This window comes from Anser cygnoides, chromosome 1 (genome assembly GCF_040182565.1).
Source record: "Anser cygnoides isolate HZ-2024a breed goose chromosome 1, Taihu_goose_T2T_genome, whole genome shotgun sequence".
Lineage (NCBI taxonomy): Eukaryota > Metazoa > Chordata > Aves > Anseriformes > Anatidae > Anser > Anser cygnoides.
This window is the reverse complement of record NC_089873.1, coordinates 743,693-756,587: the sequence shown is the minus strand read 5'-3', so window position 1 is coordinate 756,587 and position 12,895 is coordinate 743,693. Positions and strand designations below refer to the sequence as shown.

At 66.1% G+C, this 12,895-nt stretch overlaps 1 protein-coding gene across 12 annotated transcripts in view; it reads right to left on the bottom strand.

Moving 5' to 3' along the window:
- SBF1 (SET binding factor 1) overlaps positions 1-12,895 on the bottom strand; it is a 73,631-nt gene that overhangs the window by 37,516 nt on the left and 23,220 nt on the right. For all 12 annotated transcript variants that reach the window (XM_066994185.1, XM_048052628.2, XM_048052631.2 and 9 more), the window contains exon 2: positions 1,062-1,147. In XM_066994185.1, the coding sequence (XP_066850286.1) occupies positions 1,062-1,147 (86 nt within the window). The remainder of the gene's footprint in view (positions 1-1,061; positions 1,148-12,895) is intronic.

Sequence of the window (12,895 nt, the reverse complement as noted above, 5' to 3'; positions counted from 1 at the left end):
GTCCTACCCTGGCTCCAGCGGGGCCACCCAGAGCTGGTGCCCAGAGCAGAGACGGCCGCAGCCGCACAGCTCCAGGAATCGAGCGCTGCAGAGAGCGCGGGGAACTCGCCCAGGCCATGCAACGGGGCAAGGGCTGGGCCACCACCTCCCGGCCACCCAAAGCACTGCCTGTGGGCTACGTAAGGCAAGGCAGAGCCCAGCACTCCACCCCGGCCCCCTGCACCGCGTCTGCTCCAAGAGAACGTGCTCCCGAGGGCACGAAGCCCTGGGGACAGCGTGACCCCGATGGGGTCCCCTTCTACTTCGGGAGTCCGCAGCTCCCCTGGCCAACACGAGGGCTGCTCAGAGATCCTAGCACCCGCAGGGCAGCAAACGAACTTCTAAAATCTCATCTGTCTTCACACTTTGTGCTCCGCTGCACTCAGCCAGCAGCGGGGAAGAGCTGCAGGAGGAGGAGGAGGAACGCAGGCGAGAGGGGGCCTCGGCCTTGCGGGGAGGGAGGCCCGCAGAGCCCACACTGCTTTCCAGCAGAGCGGCAGCACCGCTGCAGCAGGGAAGGATCTTAAAAGAACTTCTGCTCAAATTTAGAAACCGAGGAGAACAATCCTATTATCCTTGATTAGTTAAAAGCTGGTTTGTGAAGAACCCACGCAGTGCCAAATTAGACTGGGTGTGTCGCTCTGGGTATGACCCAGCAGCGATCGCAACCTCAAAGGGCTGCACAGCAGCAGGCGAGCGCGGCCGGAGGGCTGGGGAAGGGATCCAGGGCCCCCACCCCTCGCCCGGCGGATGCAAGCAGAGCACACCCAGCCCCGCAGCAGGGCGAGCCCCCGCCGGCCCGGGCCGGGCAGCACCGGGAGAGCTCTGCCGACGGACGAGCCCCGCTGCTGGCGACGGGGCCGGCGACACGGAGGTTTATCCGCGCGGCTCCTGCGGGAAGCGAAGCCAGGAGGAGTGGGGGTACACCGAAACCCACCGCTGCCAGGGCGGCGTCGGGGCGCGTGCGGTGCCGTAGCGGGACAGCCTGCCCGGGCCCCGGCCCCGAAGGGCGGCACACTCACCAGCTCGATGCCTTGAGGAAAGGGGTTGTCCTCCCAGTCCTTCTCGGGGAAGCGCTGCAGTATCTGTCCCTGTCCATCCCCGCTGCCTGCAGGAACAAGAGGAGGATTAGAGGGCAGGCAGCCGTGCGGCCAACGCTTCGGCCTCCCGGTGACGCCGGGCAGAGCTCCAGCAGCACGACACCCCCACGGACACGGGCAGCGCAGCAGTGACCCCACAGCCCCTTCCACAGGCACGGCCGCGCGGCAGCACGCGCCCCGGCACAGGGATGGGCGCCCCTGAGCCTCGAGCAAACAGCCCCCAGAGCGAAAGCAGCTCTCTGGGGACGCACAGCCTGGCAAAGCAGAAGTGCGGCAGATCTCTGGCCAAGTTTAACATTAGTTTCCTTCCTCGTTGCCACCGCTCGTTATCTCCGACTTGGCACTTGACATTTTCCCCGAACAATGGAACCGAGCTGCTCAGTTTCATTTTCAGGTTCCCCTGGGGCCCGCAGCTGCCCCGCGGCTTTACATCACCTGAAGCCTGCACCGCTGCTGAAGGCCACCCACACCTTCCCCCGGCTGAACCCAGCGAAACGAGCATCCCCCGCTCGCCCCCTGCCTGAGCTGGCCACACGAGCACGGAGCCGGGCACAGCAGGGACGAGGCCAGCGCTCTGGGGGACACCCAGCTCTTGGGACAGCCTGAAGCAGAGGCAGAACCCCGCTGAGGCTCCCGTAGCTCCTGCTGCGTTTGTGGAGCTAAGTCTGCAAGGCCAGCAAAGTGGCCTGGCACCGGCCACGTCCCCTCAGCTATGAGCTTACACACGGTAAAACCCTGCTCCAGCGCACGGAGCTGCAGTGAGGGACGCGGGGCGCTGTGCTCCTGCTGGGCACAGCCAGGCAACCCCTGCGGAGGGGCGGCCGCAGCCCGCAGACCTGCTGGGGGGCCCGGCGGACGCCTCCTCTCCGTCCTGGCAGGGACGTCCCATGGCTGTGGGGCACGGGGCCACGTCACGGGAGGAGCCGCGCCAGGAGGTGCGTGCCGCCGGCGGGATATTTTCGGCACCCAGACCTGTCTCCACCACCCCCCTCACCACCGGCCAGCCACAGCTGGATTTAGCAGAGGACGGCATCAGAAGAGATGCCACTTATAGCCCGAGGACCGAAATGGAAAGGTCGGTGCCAAGTTACGAAGAAAACAGTGCCAAGCGTCACGTTGCCCGAACCCCCTCGCACCGTGCCCGCACCCCAGCTCCCCTCGGGCAGGGCTGGCACAGCGGTGGCAGCGGCGGTGGCTGCGCAGGGCACCAAGCGCCGCGAGCGAGGGCTGCCCGCTCCTGCACTGCTGGGCTGCACGGACAGCACGAACGGAGGGGTCACTCCGGCAGATGCTGGAGCAAGAGGGCACTCAGCCCCGGGGCTTCTCGAGCACGTTATTTAGCAGCGTGCGCCCCACACGCACCCCAGCTCCGGCTGCCAGCACCACCAACCGGCCTGGCCCGTGCACTGTGACCGGCCGGCGGCGCCGAGCAGTCCGGCACTTCCCTCGGTTACTCCTCGGGCGGCCTGATCCTGCCTCCCTGCCTCCCGGCTCCCAGCGCACATCTGCCTATCGGGCTGTTCTATCGGCGCGGCCCTTCCTGCGGCGCGGAGCCGGCCCGGCCCGCCGATTCTTCTGCTCCCCGGCCCGGGAAGGCACGTGTGCGTGTGAACGGGCGCTGGCGCAGCTGCCGCGCTCCGCTCCTTCCTTCCTGCCGGCTCCTCCGCGCAGAAAAGGCAACGGGACTGAAGGTGACACCTGGCCGCTGCTCCTGGGGCAGCCTGCGACGCTCGGGATTCATGTCAGGCTATATTTGGAAGTTTATGAGATCTTATCACAATACAGGAAACTCTAAATAAGCAAAAAGTTAAACACTCAGCTGACGCACCACAACCCAGTGACCTCAAGTCCCAGGCAGGCACGCTGGCACGCCGGGGACACTGGGGACACTCTCCCGGGGCAGGCAGCTCCCAGCCCAGCCAGGGCCACGGCCGAGCGAGAAGCTCCCCACCGCCTCCCTTGCTCCTGACACTGCTGGAGCGCGGGGACGAGAACAGCTCAGCCCCAGTGCCCAGCGGAACGGCCGGACCAGGGCCGCGCTCACGGGGCCCTGTGCCCTGCTCCTGGAGCGGCCCCAGGGCCCTGCAGCCCCGTCCCCCTCGGCCTGGCGGCTGCCCCCAGCCCCTGCGCACCGCTCCGGGCTGGCACTGCCCGCAGGAAGCTCGCAGCAGCGTCTCCGGCCGTGCTGGGACCTGCCCCTCGCTGTGACGGCGGAGCGAGGGGAGTCGAGGAAGCGCTTCCATGCGGCAGGGGACCGCGGCTGGCTCAGCTCCTCCAAGGGCCGTGCCTGCAGCCCTGGGCCCTGCCGGTGTCCCACGGCAGCGCTGCGCAGCCCGCGCTCAGCCTCCGGAGCTCAGCCCTCCTGCGGGCTCGGGCACGACCCCCACGGCACCGAGCTGCCACCACCCGGTGTTGTACAGCACGGAGGAAGGTGGAGCTCGCAAATCCTCAGCGCGTGAGCACGGCGCGCTTCAGGCCTCCGCCAGCCCCTGCCTCCACGGGGAGGCCGCCTCGTGCTGGGGTGTTTGGGGCACTGCAGCAGCTCACCCCTGGTACGGGGAGCCCAGAACTCAGCCATCGCTCCCAAGGTCATTAGAGGCTTACAAATTGCTCCCCGGCATCTCGCAGCTGAAATTGGTTTAAGTTTAGCTGCTTTGAAGCATCACAAGGTACCCTGTGCCACAAGAGCACTGAGCGCAGCTCCTGCGGTGGTTTCCTGCAGCGCGGCGCTAAGCCACAAGGCACAAACCCGGCGACAACCTGCACGGGGACCTGGGGCTTCTGCCACGAGCGCTCCTCGCTCAGAGCTGTGCACAGCGCCGCACCGGGCCCAAACGTGCCCGCCCGCTCTGTGCGATGGAGTCAGGCACCGGGGCTGCCCGGCAGGCTGCTCGCGGTGCTCCTGGGGGAAGCGGCGACCCAGATAACCCTCGCCAGGCCGTGAGCTGGATGAAACAGCGTTGGGCAACTACCCCGCAAGAAGCAGGAGCTATTGCATCAACCACTGCCCCGGTGTGACTAACGTGCCGGCACCTCTCTGCAACGCTCAGCTCTACCTGCAATGCCAGGCGGTGGCTCTTGGCACCGCTGCCACGCGCCGGCCGGTGAGAAACGGCGTGGCACAGGGCCTGGGGAAAGCAGGCTCTCTTCAGGGAAGTGCTGCGCAGGATATTCTCACGCAAACGTGCAGACCAGTGAACACAAACAAGCACCTGACTGTCCAGGATGAGTGGCACTAAGGAAAACAGAACACCGCGTTCAGCTGCCGCGATGAGATCGGGCCGGGAAGGAAGCGAGGAGCAGGCGAAGCCCAGCAGCTTGCAGGGCTGCAGGGAGCAGCACAGCCCGAGCTGAGCCCGGGCCAAGAGCGCTCCGGCACCAGGCTGCAGGAGCCCGCAGCGAGAAAGCGGCAGCAGGAAGCTCCCCGATTCCTGTTTGCTGGGCAAGCACAAAAGATCTGGAGCACGGGACAGCAGCCCAAGGCTGCGACCCGCGCAAGGTTGGACAGGCACCAGCAGCTCCCCGCGGCACGCTCGGCTGCGGGCTGCACGTCGGAGCGGCCGGCACGGCTCGCCCTCGGCCGGAGCACCGCAGGCACGGTGCCTGCCTCGACTGCTCGGGACCTGCAGCTGCGCTGCGGGAGCTCTCCGCCGACACCCAAGCCCGCAGGGCTGCACCAAGCCACATGAGAAAAGCCACTCCAGCTCTTCAAGGCACTACGACGAGCGTGCCCCTTCTCCGTGCCTCCGCTTCTCTCCCTCCGTACGAGGAAACACACTTTTTAGGCAAGCAACAGCTTAAACAGGAGGAGAAGGGGAGGAAAGCCCAGCAGGAGGGCAGGGGGCAAGCTGCAGCCACGACTGCCGTGGGGGTGTCGCTGCAGGGCCCTGCGCGGGCCGGAGGGGGCACGACGGGGACGGGTGCATGCCCACAGCCCGACTGCTGCCGCAGAGCCCTGGGAGCTGCAGGGCTCTCCTCCCCAGCTCCCCCACCAGGAAGCAGCCTTCGTTTTCACCCCAGCACCACACCTGCTGTTTCGCTTTCAGACACAATCGTTACCGGCCGTCATCGCTGGCTCTCATTTCCCCTGCCTTGCCCGTCAGGCCTCCCCCCAGAAGAGAAGCTTTGGAGACAGGCTCCAGCCAACCCTCCCCGGCCTTCTCATTTCTTCCTTTCAGTCTCAGGAGGAAGCTCCTTTGCGGTCTTCCCTCGCACAAACTCCACATCGAGGCTCCTGTGTCCATCCCCTCGGCCCCAGAGTTTCCTCCAGGACGAGGGGATTCACCACGCTGAGCACAGGAGACGAAGCGCCGCAGCTAACGGGGGTGAGCACACACGGCAGTCAGGATGCAGGGACACCACGGCCCACGGACATCAACTCCTCCTCCGGGAGAGCAGGGAGAAGCCTTGGGGCCTCACAGAACTGTGCAGGGAACCCGGGGGAAGTCAGGGGTTCAGAACTCGGTCCCGCGAGCCGTCCTCCACCTGCAGCACACCTGAAGTTTGCTCAGGCTGCGACAGAGCGCCCCAAGATTTAGCTTCCGTACTTCAAATTCTGGCCACAGCCCTGCTTCTCCCTCAGTGCCTCGCAACTCCACAGCTGGTGCCTGGACACCAAGGTGAGCCCCGAGCGGCAGCCAAGGGACCGGGGGCAGCAAGACCGCGGACGGCACGAGGCGGGTTTCAGGCCCGGCGCAAGGGACCCGAGAGCAGCCAGGGCTCCACCGCCCGGTGCCCGGGGGCAGGGTGTCCCTGCGCCCCTGGGACCCAGCGGGCCCGCAGGCTGCTCTGTGCTGGGGGCACGGTGGGGGACCCCGAGAGACCCGCGGCGATGTGCAGCACCACGTTCCCAACGGCACGAGGCTTTATCCAGCCTGCAGGAGCTGGCTGCGAGGAGCACCGGGCGCACCCCTGCGGAACGGAGACCGGGGCGCTGCGGGCACCAGCAGCACTGCCGCTCCCCCCCGGCGCTGCGTGCTCCGCGCGCCTAAGGGAGAGGAGGGGTCTGGAGGCTGATGTGAGCCAGAAGCCATCTGTCCAAACCCAGGGCAAGACAAGAGGTACAGTGCCTGTGAAGAACGGTGCCGCGCCGTGAGTAGGGCAGCGTTACTTAAACCCGACCGGGTCCCGGCTGCCTTGCGGCGCTGTGCCGCAGCGGCGGCCCCAGAGAGCAGCGGGAGCATCGCCCCTCCTGGTCCGCACCGCCCCTCCTGGTCCCCGGGGGCTGCCCCAGCACGTCGGACAGCCCCAGGCCAGCTCCGTGGGTCCGGCCCCAGCAGCACCCAGCCCCGCCACCGGTGGCCATGGCTGCCCCGGGACCAGGGTGGGGAGCGCAGGCCCCAGCCCGGCCAAACCCACCGCACCGGAGGGCACGGCAGCCCCGAACAACACGGCGAGTGTCTGCTCGGAGACAATAACTGCACTGTTCCCGCGTTACATATTTATGAAACGAGCACGAAGAATGGCTTTTCTATGGGGGAACACAAAAGGGCTGTGTGCGGTGCTGAGGCTGGAGCTGGCCTGCTCCTCCCTGCCCCTGCACGGTCCCAGCTCCTCCGGGGGAAAGCCCACCCGTGCCCCAAAGCCACCGCGGCCCGGCAGGAGCACGACGCCACCACCGAGGGCACGGCTCGCCGGGCAGCCAGCCGGCGGCGGTGGCATCCGCTGGGCTCGTGCTGTCCCCTCCTGCTCCTCCCAGAGCCCCGACCCGCTGCCGCCTCGTTTGTCTGCAGAGGGGCCGGCAAGCCAGACCAATAAATAATCCGCACTTTTTTCTTGGCTTCATGTTTTAGTGCAGTTTCACAGGGCAAGAAACTTGGGAAAAGACATAGCTCGGTCCTTTCCCAGACAGCGAGAAAACCAGATGCCTGCGTGCCAGCTGAGCCAACCACCCCTGGAAGGAGCCGCAAACTCAAGGCAGATTGGAATCGACACCAACAGGAGAAGCAGCCCGAGAGCAAACCTGCAGGCCACGAGCAGGACGACACAGGGGCTGCGGGCTTTTATTCCACTTTTGACAGCATTTAAGGCAAAACACGCTGCAAAGAACCAAAGTGGCGCTCAGCGTGCCAACTTCTGCGCTGGGTATATCAGAAATAAAAGGACAAAAACAAATGAGGTCTCTGTTTAAAGATTGCCTTAGTGATGTTTGAAGACACGCTTGGCTCTTCGTAAACACGAGGTGATAACGATCAGAAGGACAAACAGTTCGGGATGGGACCGAACCGCTGGATGGAGAAACGCGCTGCCTACGTGCAGGCCCAATGAAAATCAGAGCGACTTGTTGCTGGGAAAGCTTCCTGCAATTGCGGAACTTCTCCCAGCTGCAGACGAAATACTCGACTCTTGGGTCACTTCGCTCCCAGAAGAACGTCCCCGGCACCGTGTCCGCGGGAGGACACGGCCCCCGGCCGGACCCGCCAGTGTTCCTCCAGAGCACGGCACAGCGGTGAGCCCCGGGAGCCCTGGCCGAGCGTGCCAAGCTGGGGAGCTGCTTAGTAATGAGACTTTTATAGAAGAGCTAAAATTAAAGCCTCCGCAGAACTGGACAGCGTTGTTCTCCCTCGCAGACCTCTCCGTAATTCTATTTTCACACCGTTCCTTCCCCGGGCCCCAGCTCTCGTCCCCAGGCTGTCATTACCGTACTCAAACCCGTTCTTACCCACTCTCCAATTAGGGCCCAGAAGTGTCAGCGAGACACCCCATCTCCTTCCGGACACCATCCCGCGTGCGGCCACCGCCGGACCTGCTCCACGCCGGGGCCACCGGGGCCGGGACCTGCAGGAGCCAGCGCTCGGGGTTTGGGCGCTGCGTGGGGAACCCTGCGAGGCCGTGGGATGAGTCCCCTGCCCACCTGCAGGACAGGTCCCCTGCATGCCCACGGGACGAGCCCCCTGCCCACCCGCGGGTGACACCGGCCGCTCTCCCGCCCCCTCTGGCAATGCCCGCGCAGGTCTCCGAACAAGGCATCTCCCGAGGTCTCCGAAGCCGCTGCTTGTGCCCAAGGAAGATGTTTCCCCGATGACAGCCCCGACCCGCACCCCAGGAGGAAGCAGCTGAGTGGGTTCGGAGAGACCCCTCGCTCATGACCCGTCACGGAGGGTGGCTCGGGACCCCCGGGGCAGCGGGACGTCCATCGTCCCGGGCAGGGAGTGGGAGAAAACGATTTACGGCTGCCTCAGGAACAAGCCGCAGGTTGAGAGCCGAGGCACGGCACATGCTGATATGACGCTTTCCTCTTTTGTAAAGCTTTACTGTTCCTTGAGCACACGCCAAGAGGAGAGTCGTATTTATCTTTAGAAACATTAAGGCATAAGAGGAAGCAATTAAAAAAAAATATCCGCCTGTTTCCAAGAGCTTGTCCCAGAGAAGTGCTGTTCAGGGCCCGGAGGGTTACTGGCAGCCAGAGAGATAAGCGTTTTACAGCTGCCTGCCACTTGCTCACCCTTAGCCATTTCTGGAAATGCTCCTGCGCGGACCTAGGAGGAAGTCCCGCACAAAAACCTGGGGCTCAGCAGCCAGCCAGAGCCCCGTGGAAACGCACAGCTCCCGAGCCATGCAAGCCCCCGCTGCGCACCCGCAGCACCTCAGTGCCCTCGGCCTGCTGAGGGGCGAGCCCCAGGTGCCCCCAGCCCCCCTGGAGACCCGCAGCGCCCTTCGGAAGAGCCCCCCACAAAGGCTGTGCCGAGCCTTCGCGGCCCGAGGGTGGCTCAGTGCACGCAGGCACCGCAGTGCCGGGGGCTGCAGCCTGGCAGTGGGGCCGTCGGCACAACGGGATGAGACGTGTGTCCCCCGGGGTTCCTCCCCGAGCAGGAGGGGGTGACAGCCTCGCACCGCGCGGGGTGGCCGGGCACAGCCCCGTCCCCGCTCCCGAAACGCCGCCCAACAGCCGAGGCCAGCGTGTCGGGGGGACGCCGCTGCGGGTGACGCGGTGCGGGCTGCTCAAGCTTTGGGGCTCGCACGCTCCCAAACCGCTTCCTGGCGAGAGCTCCTCACAGGCAATCCGAGCCCCCCGAACACAGGTTTGCCCGGCTTACGCTCTGCCAGATGGTCAGGATGGCAACTCAACTCCCAGGTTTCTACGACCACAACCCGAAAGCCACCGCTTCGGTGAAAAGCTGCTGGAGAGCCCCGTCTGTAGCCCAGCCCTGCCCACGCCTGCGCCCGGGGCTCCCCAGCCCCAGCGGCCACAGTGCCAGAGCCCAGCCGAGGGGGGAGGCATGCGAGGCCCCCCCAGCAGGCAGGGACACGCTGCCCGGCTCCGACACTCTCCAATGACCAGGGCTTTACCAAGGTGGAGAGAGCAGTCCCTAACGCAGGCAGAGCCCTCCGAACGGTGACATGTGGCATTATATGTTGTCAGATCCAGCAGTCCAAACAAACAGAAGAAGAACGAGGGTTCTCGATGTCCCACAGCCGTCCCCACGCGTTTCAAGGTGGCCTCAAGGAGCGCTGCCTCATGGAGCGTCCCCGGCGCAGGACAGCAGCGCTGAGCGGCACAACACGCCCGGCACAGCGCCGCCGCGCAGCCTCGCGGTGACACGCGCTGCACCGGGAACACACCGGGAAGGTTTCGTCCTCCTCCAAGGGCAGGTGTGCGGCACCGCGGTGCTCGTGCAGCCCGCTGAGCGCTCGCTGCGCGGCTCAATGCAGAAAGGAGCGACCTGGCTCGGGGCTGCCACCTGCAGCGGCTGCTTTCGGTCCTGGGGAGCGCGCCCGCCTGCCCCCAGCCACCGTCCGAGAGCCGCAGCTGCTGCCGTGCTGCCTGCCAGCGCTCGCCCAGCCCCGGGCAGCGGGTGCCGGACACCGCTGATGAGCTGGGGGGACGGCGGAGGGCAGCGGGACAGTTTCCGAAGGCATCGCTGCCTCGGCACCGAGGCGTTCCTGGGCCTCCCCGCGCCAGGCGAGCCGCGCCGCTTCGGTTGCCACAAACCTTCGCCCCGTGAGGTTAAACACTGAGCAAGGCTTCGAACGGCACGGGGAGCACAGCAAGGCACAAGTGCTGAGAGGAAACTCCAGCTTCGGCTGGGGCAGAGAGAAGCAGAGGCGGGCACTCCGAAGGGGAGAACTTTATCCTCTCCAGTTGCTGACCATAATAGGCATTTTCAGCACGGAACAGCTGCTGTTTGGGGATACGAATCCCGTGATTCACCCGCACTCCTAACCGAATACCGTGCAATGCACTCGAGGGCAGAGCTGAGCTCCCCACAGCCCCCAGGGCCCGCAGGACCTGACCCGCAGCTCGCGGCTCCGCCGGGCAGCGGGAGCGGGGCCGGGGCGGCTGCTCAGGCGCTGAGCTCACGACGCCTGCCGGCACCTCGGGTTGTCTGCTCGCCCTGCGCGGCACGCAGCAGCCTGCGCTCAGGAGGAGGAGGCGACGCTGCGTGCCAGCGTTACCTTCACCACCTCTTCTCACCCCACTTCCTCCTGGCTGCCGGAGGCTGCCGCGTGACGGCTGCTGCAGGAGCGCGGGCAGGGCAGCGCGATGAGCTCGGCGGGGCCGCACCGGCTGCGGGCGCTGCATCTGCTGCATCTGCTGCCGGCCCCTGAGCGCCGTGTCCGTGGGAGCTGCGGCCGTTAAGCTGCAAGGGCTGCAGCAGCTGAGTCAAAGCAGGCAATAGGGAGCGTTAGTGCTGCTGCCGGGAGGTGACACGGGCGGACAGCCCACGGTTACTTGGGCGAAACGGGCTCCGTACGTGAGCATCTCCTTCCCCATACGAAGCGAAGAAGCTTTTTCGGTTGACACGGTGCGCCCATGCGTGGTTCCCGAGCACGTGGGTATTTATGGGCGTGCTGCCTCATAACAAGAGTCTGTACGGCCCAATTCACTACTTCCACATTCGCGGCAACGCACGCTTTGTAAAACCCCAGGTGCTAACACAGTTAACTGAAGTTCTTCCTGAGAAATGGACTTGGTGTCTGGATGCCTCCTGGGGGGCCGTGTCCCGTGAGGGCAGCCCCACGGCACTGCACAGAGCAGGAGTGGCCGCAGGGCTGCTGCGATCGCTGCGATCCCACCGGAGGAGAGGCGATGTGGAGCAGCGAGGCTGCTGGGGGAGCCTGAGCTGCGCTTCCTCTGCGAGCAGCAGAGGCTCGTGACAGAGTAGCAGCACAGGGCAGCACGAAGGAGTCCTCCAGACCCTGAGTGAACAGAGCCAGGCCCCGATCCCAGCCACGATGCCCTCCTTCAGCCACGAGGCCTCCAGGTCTCGGGGAGCCGCTCCTCGCGCTCACTGCAGGACCCGGGGCTGCCGCCACGCTCCTGCCCAGAGGTCGGCTGCCAGCACTCGCCAGGCGCGGGCCCAGCCTGCGCTCCCCAACCTGGTGTTTGTGCCCTCTCCTCCTGGCGGCGCGGGCAGGGCCGGGGCTCGCACGCCGAGGAGCGGCACCCGCAGGCAGCGGGCACCGAGCAAACAGCGCGGCCCACGCACGGCTCCACTTGGGGAGGGTGTGGGGGGGGACAAGGGGACAGCTACTAAAAGCATCTTGGGGAGGAACCCGTTCTATTTTTACCAAACGCCAAATTCCACTTGCTTCCCGGGGGAGCCACGAGCCAGCTCCAATGGCACCCTGTCCCGATAATTACAGGGCCGCACCGCCGGCGCTTACCCAGAGCCTAAAAACAGCACGTGCTGCGCCGGCAGCCCCCCCGCGGCACCGAGCGCCGTCCCGCGGCACCGAGCGCCGGGCGCTGCTGGGGCACGGCCGCGGGCACCTGCTGGCCTCTGCCCCCAGGGTATTTTTAGTCTCCCCCCAGAGCCGCCGGCTGCCTGCCAGCGCTCCCACGGCCCTGCCGAGGCCGGGGGGCGAGTCGCAGAGGCACATTCGCCCCAGGAGCGGCACGGGCACTGCGTGCGCACGTCCTGTAGCACACAGGGGCACAGAATGCCCCGAGCCTGCGAGGACCGTCGGGTCCAGCTGCTGGCTCCACTAAGGGCCAACTAAAAAATAAACCACACACAGAGAACCGCAGAACCACGACGCGCACACATCCAGCGCTCCCGGCCCGGCGCGTGCCGACGCAGGGAGCGCTCAGCCTGGGCTCTCAGCCCCCAGGGCACCGAGGGCAGCGTGGCAGGAGCAGCCCAACGCCGGGCAGCAAACCTGAGGTTTCAGCAAAGGAACCTCCAAGTGCTCCGGCCCACCTGGAACCAAGTGCCAGGCACATCCCAGCCCACAGCTTTTCGCGCAGCACAGACGTCGCGGGTTTCCCACCCAGCCCAGGGTGGAGGCGTCTTGGTGCCTCCCCTCCCCGAGGACCCCAGTTTGTGACCCCTCTCCTGCCGTCCCCCCGCCTCGGGGCCGTGCCATGCGAGGAGCCAGCACCAGCAGCATTGCTCTGGACAGGAGCAGCGCGTCCTCTCGAGCTCAGCGCCGCGGCACATTGCATGAGGGGCACGGGACTGGTTTATTCGCTCCGGGCAAGCGAACGTTTCAGCTGGGCACCCAAGAGGAGGGAGCTGCCGGCAGTGCCCTGAATGGGGCCAAGGCACCCGCAGGGAGAGCAGCGATGGGGGAAACACGAGCAGGAGCTCCTTCCTCGCTCACCGACAGCGCTGCCAACGGCTGCTCCAGGCACCACACTTGGACAGAGCCAGCCCTGCCCCTGTGCCACAAGCGCTGGGCTCTGCTCCGCCACCTCCCCCTGCCCGCTGCCCAGAGGGAAGGGCCCGCGGCTCCCAGGCCCTCGCTCCTCCCAGAGCCCCACTTCCAGCACCCCTCCCGGCAGCTGAATCTGGGCTCTGAGCCTCCCGAAA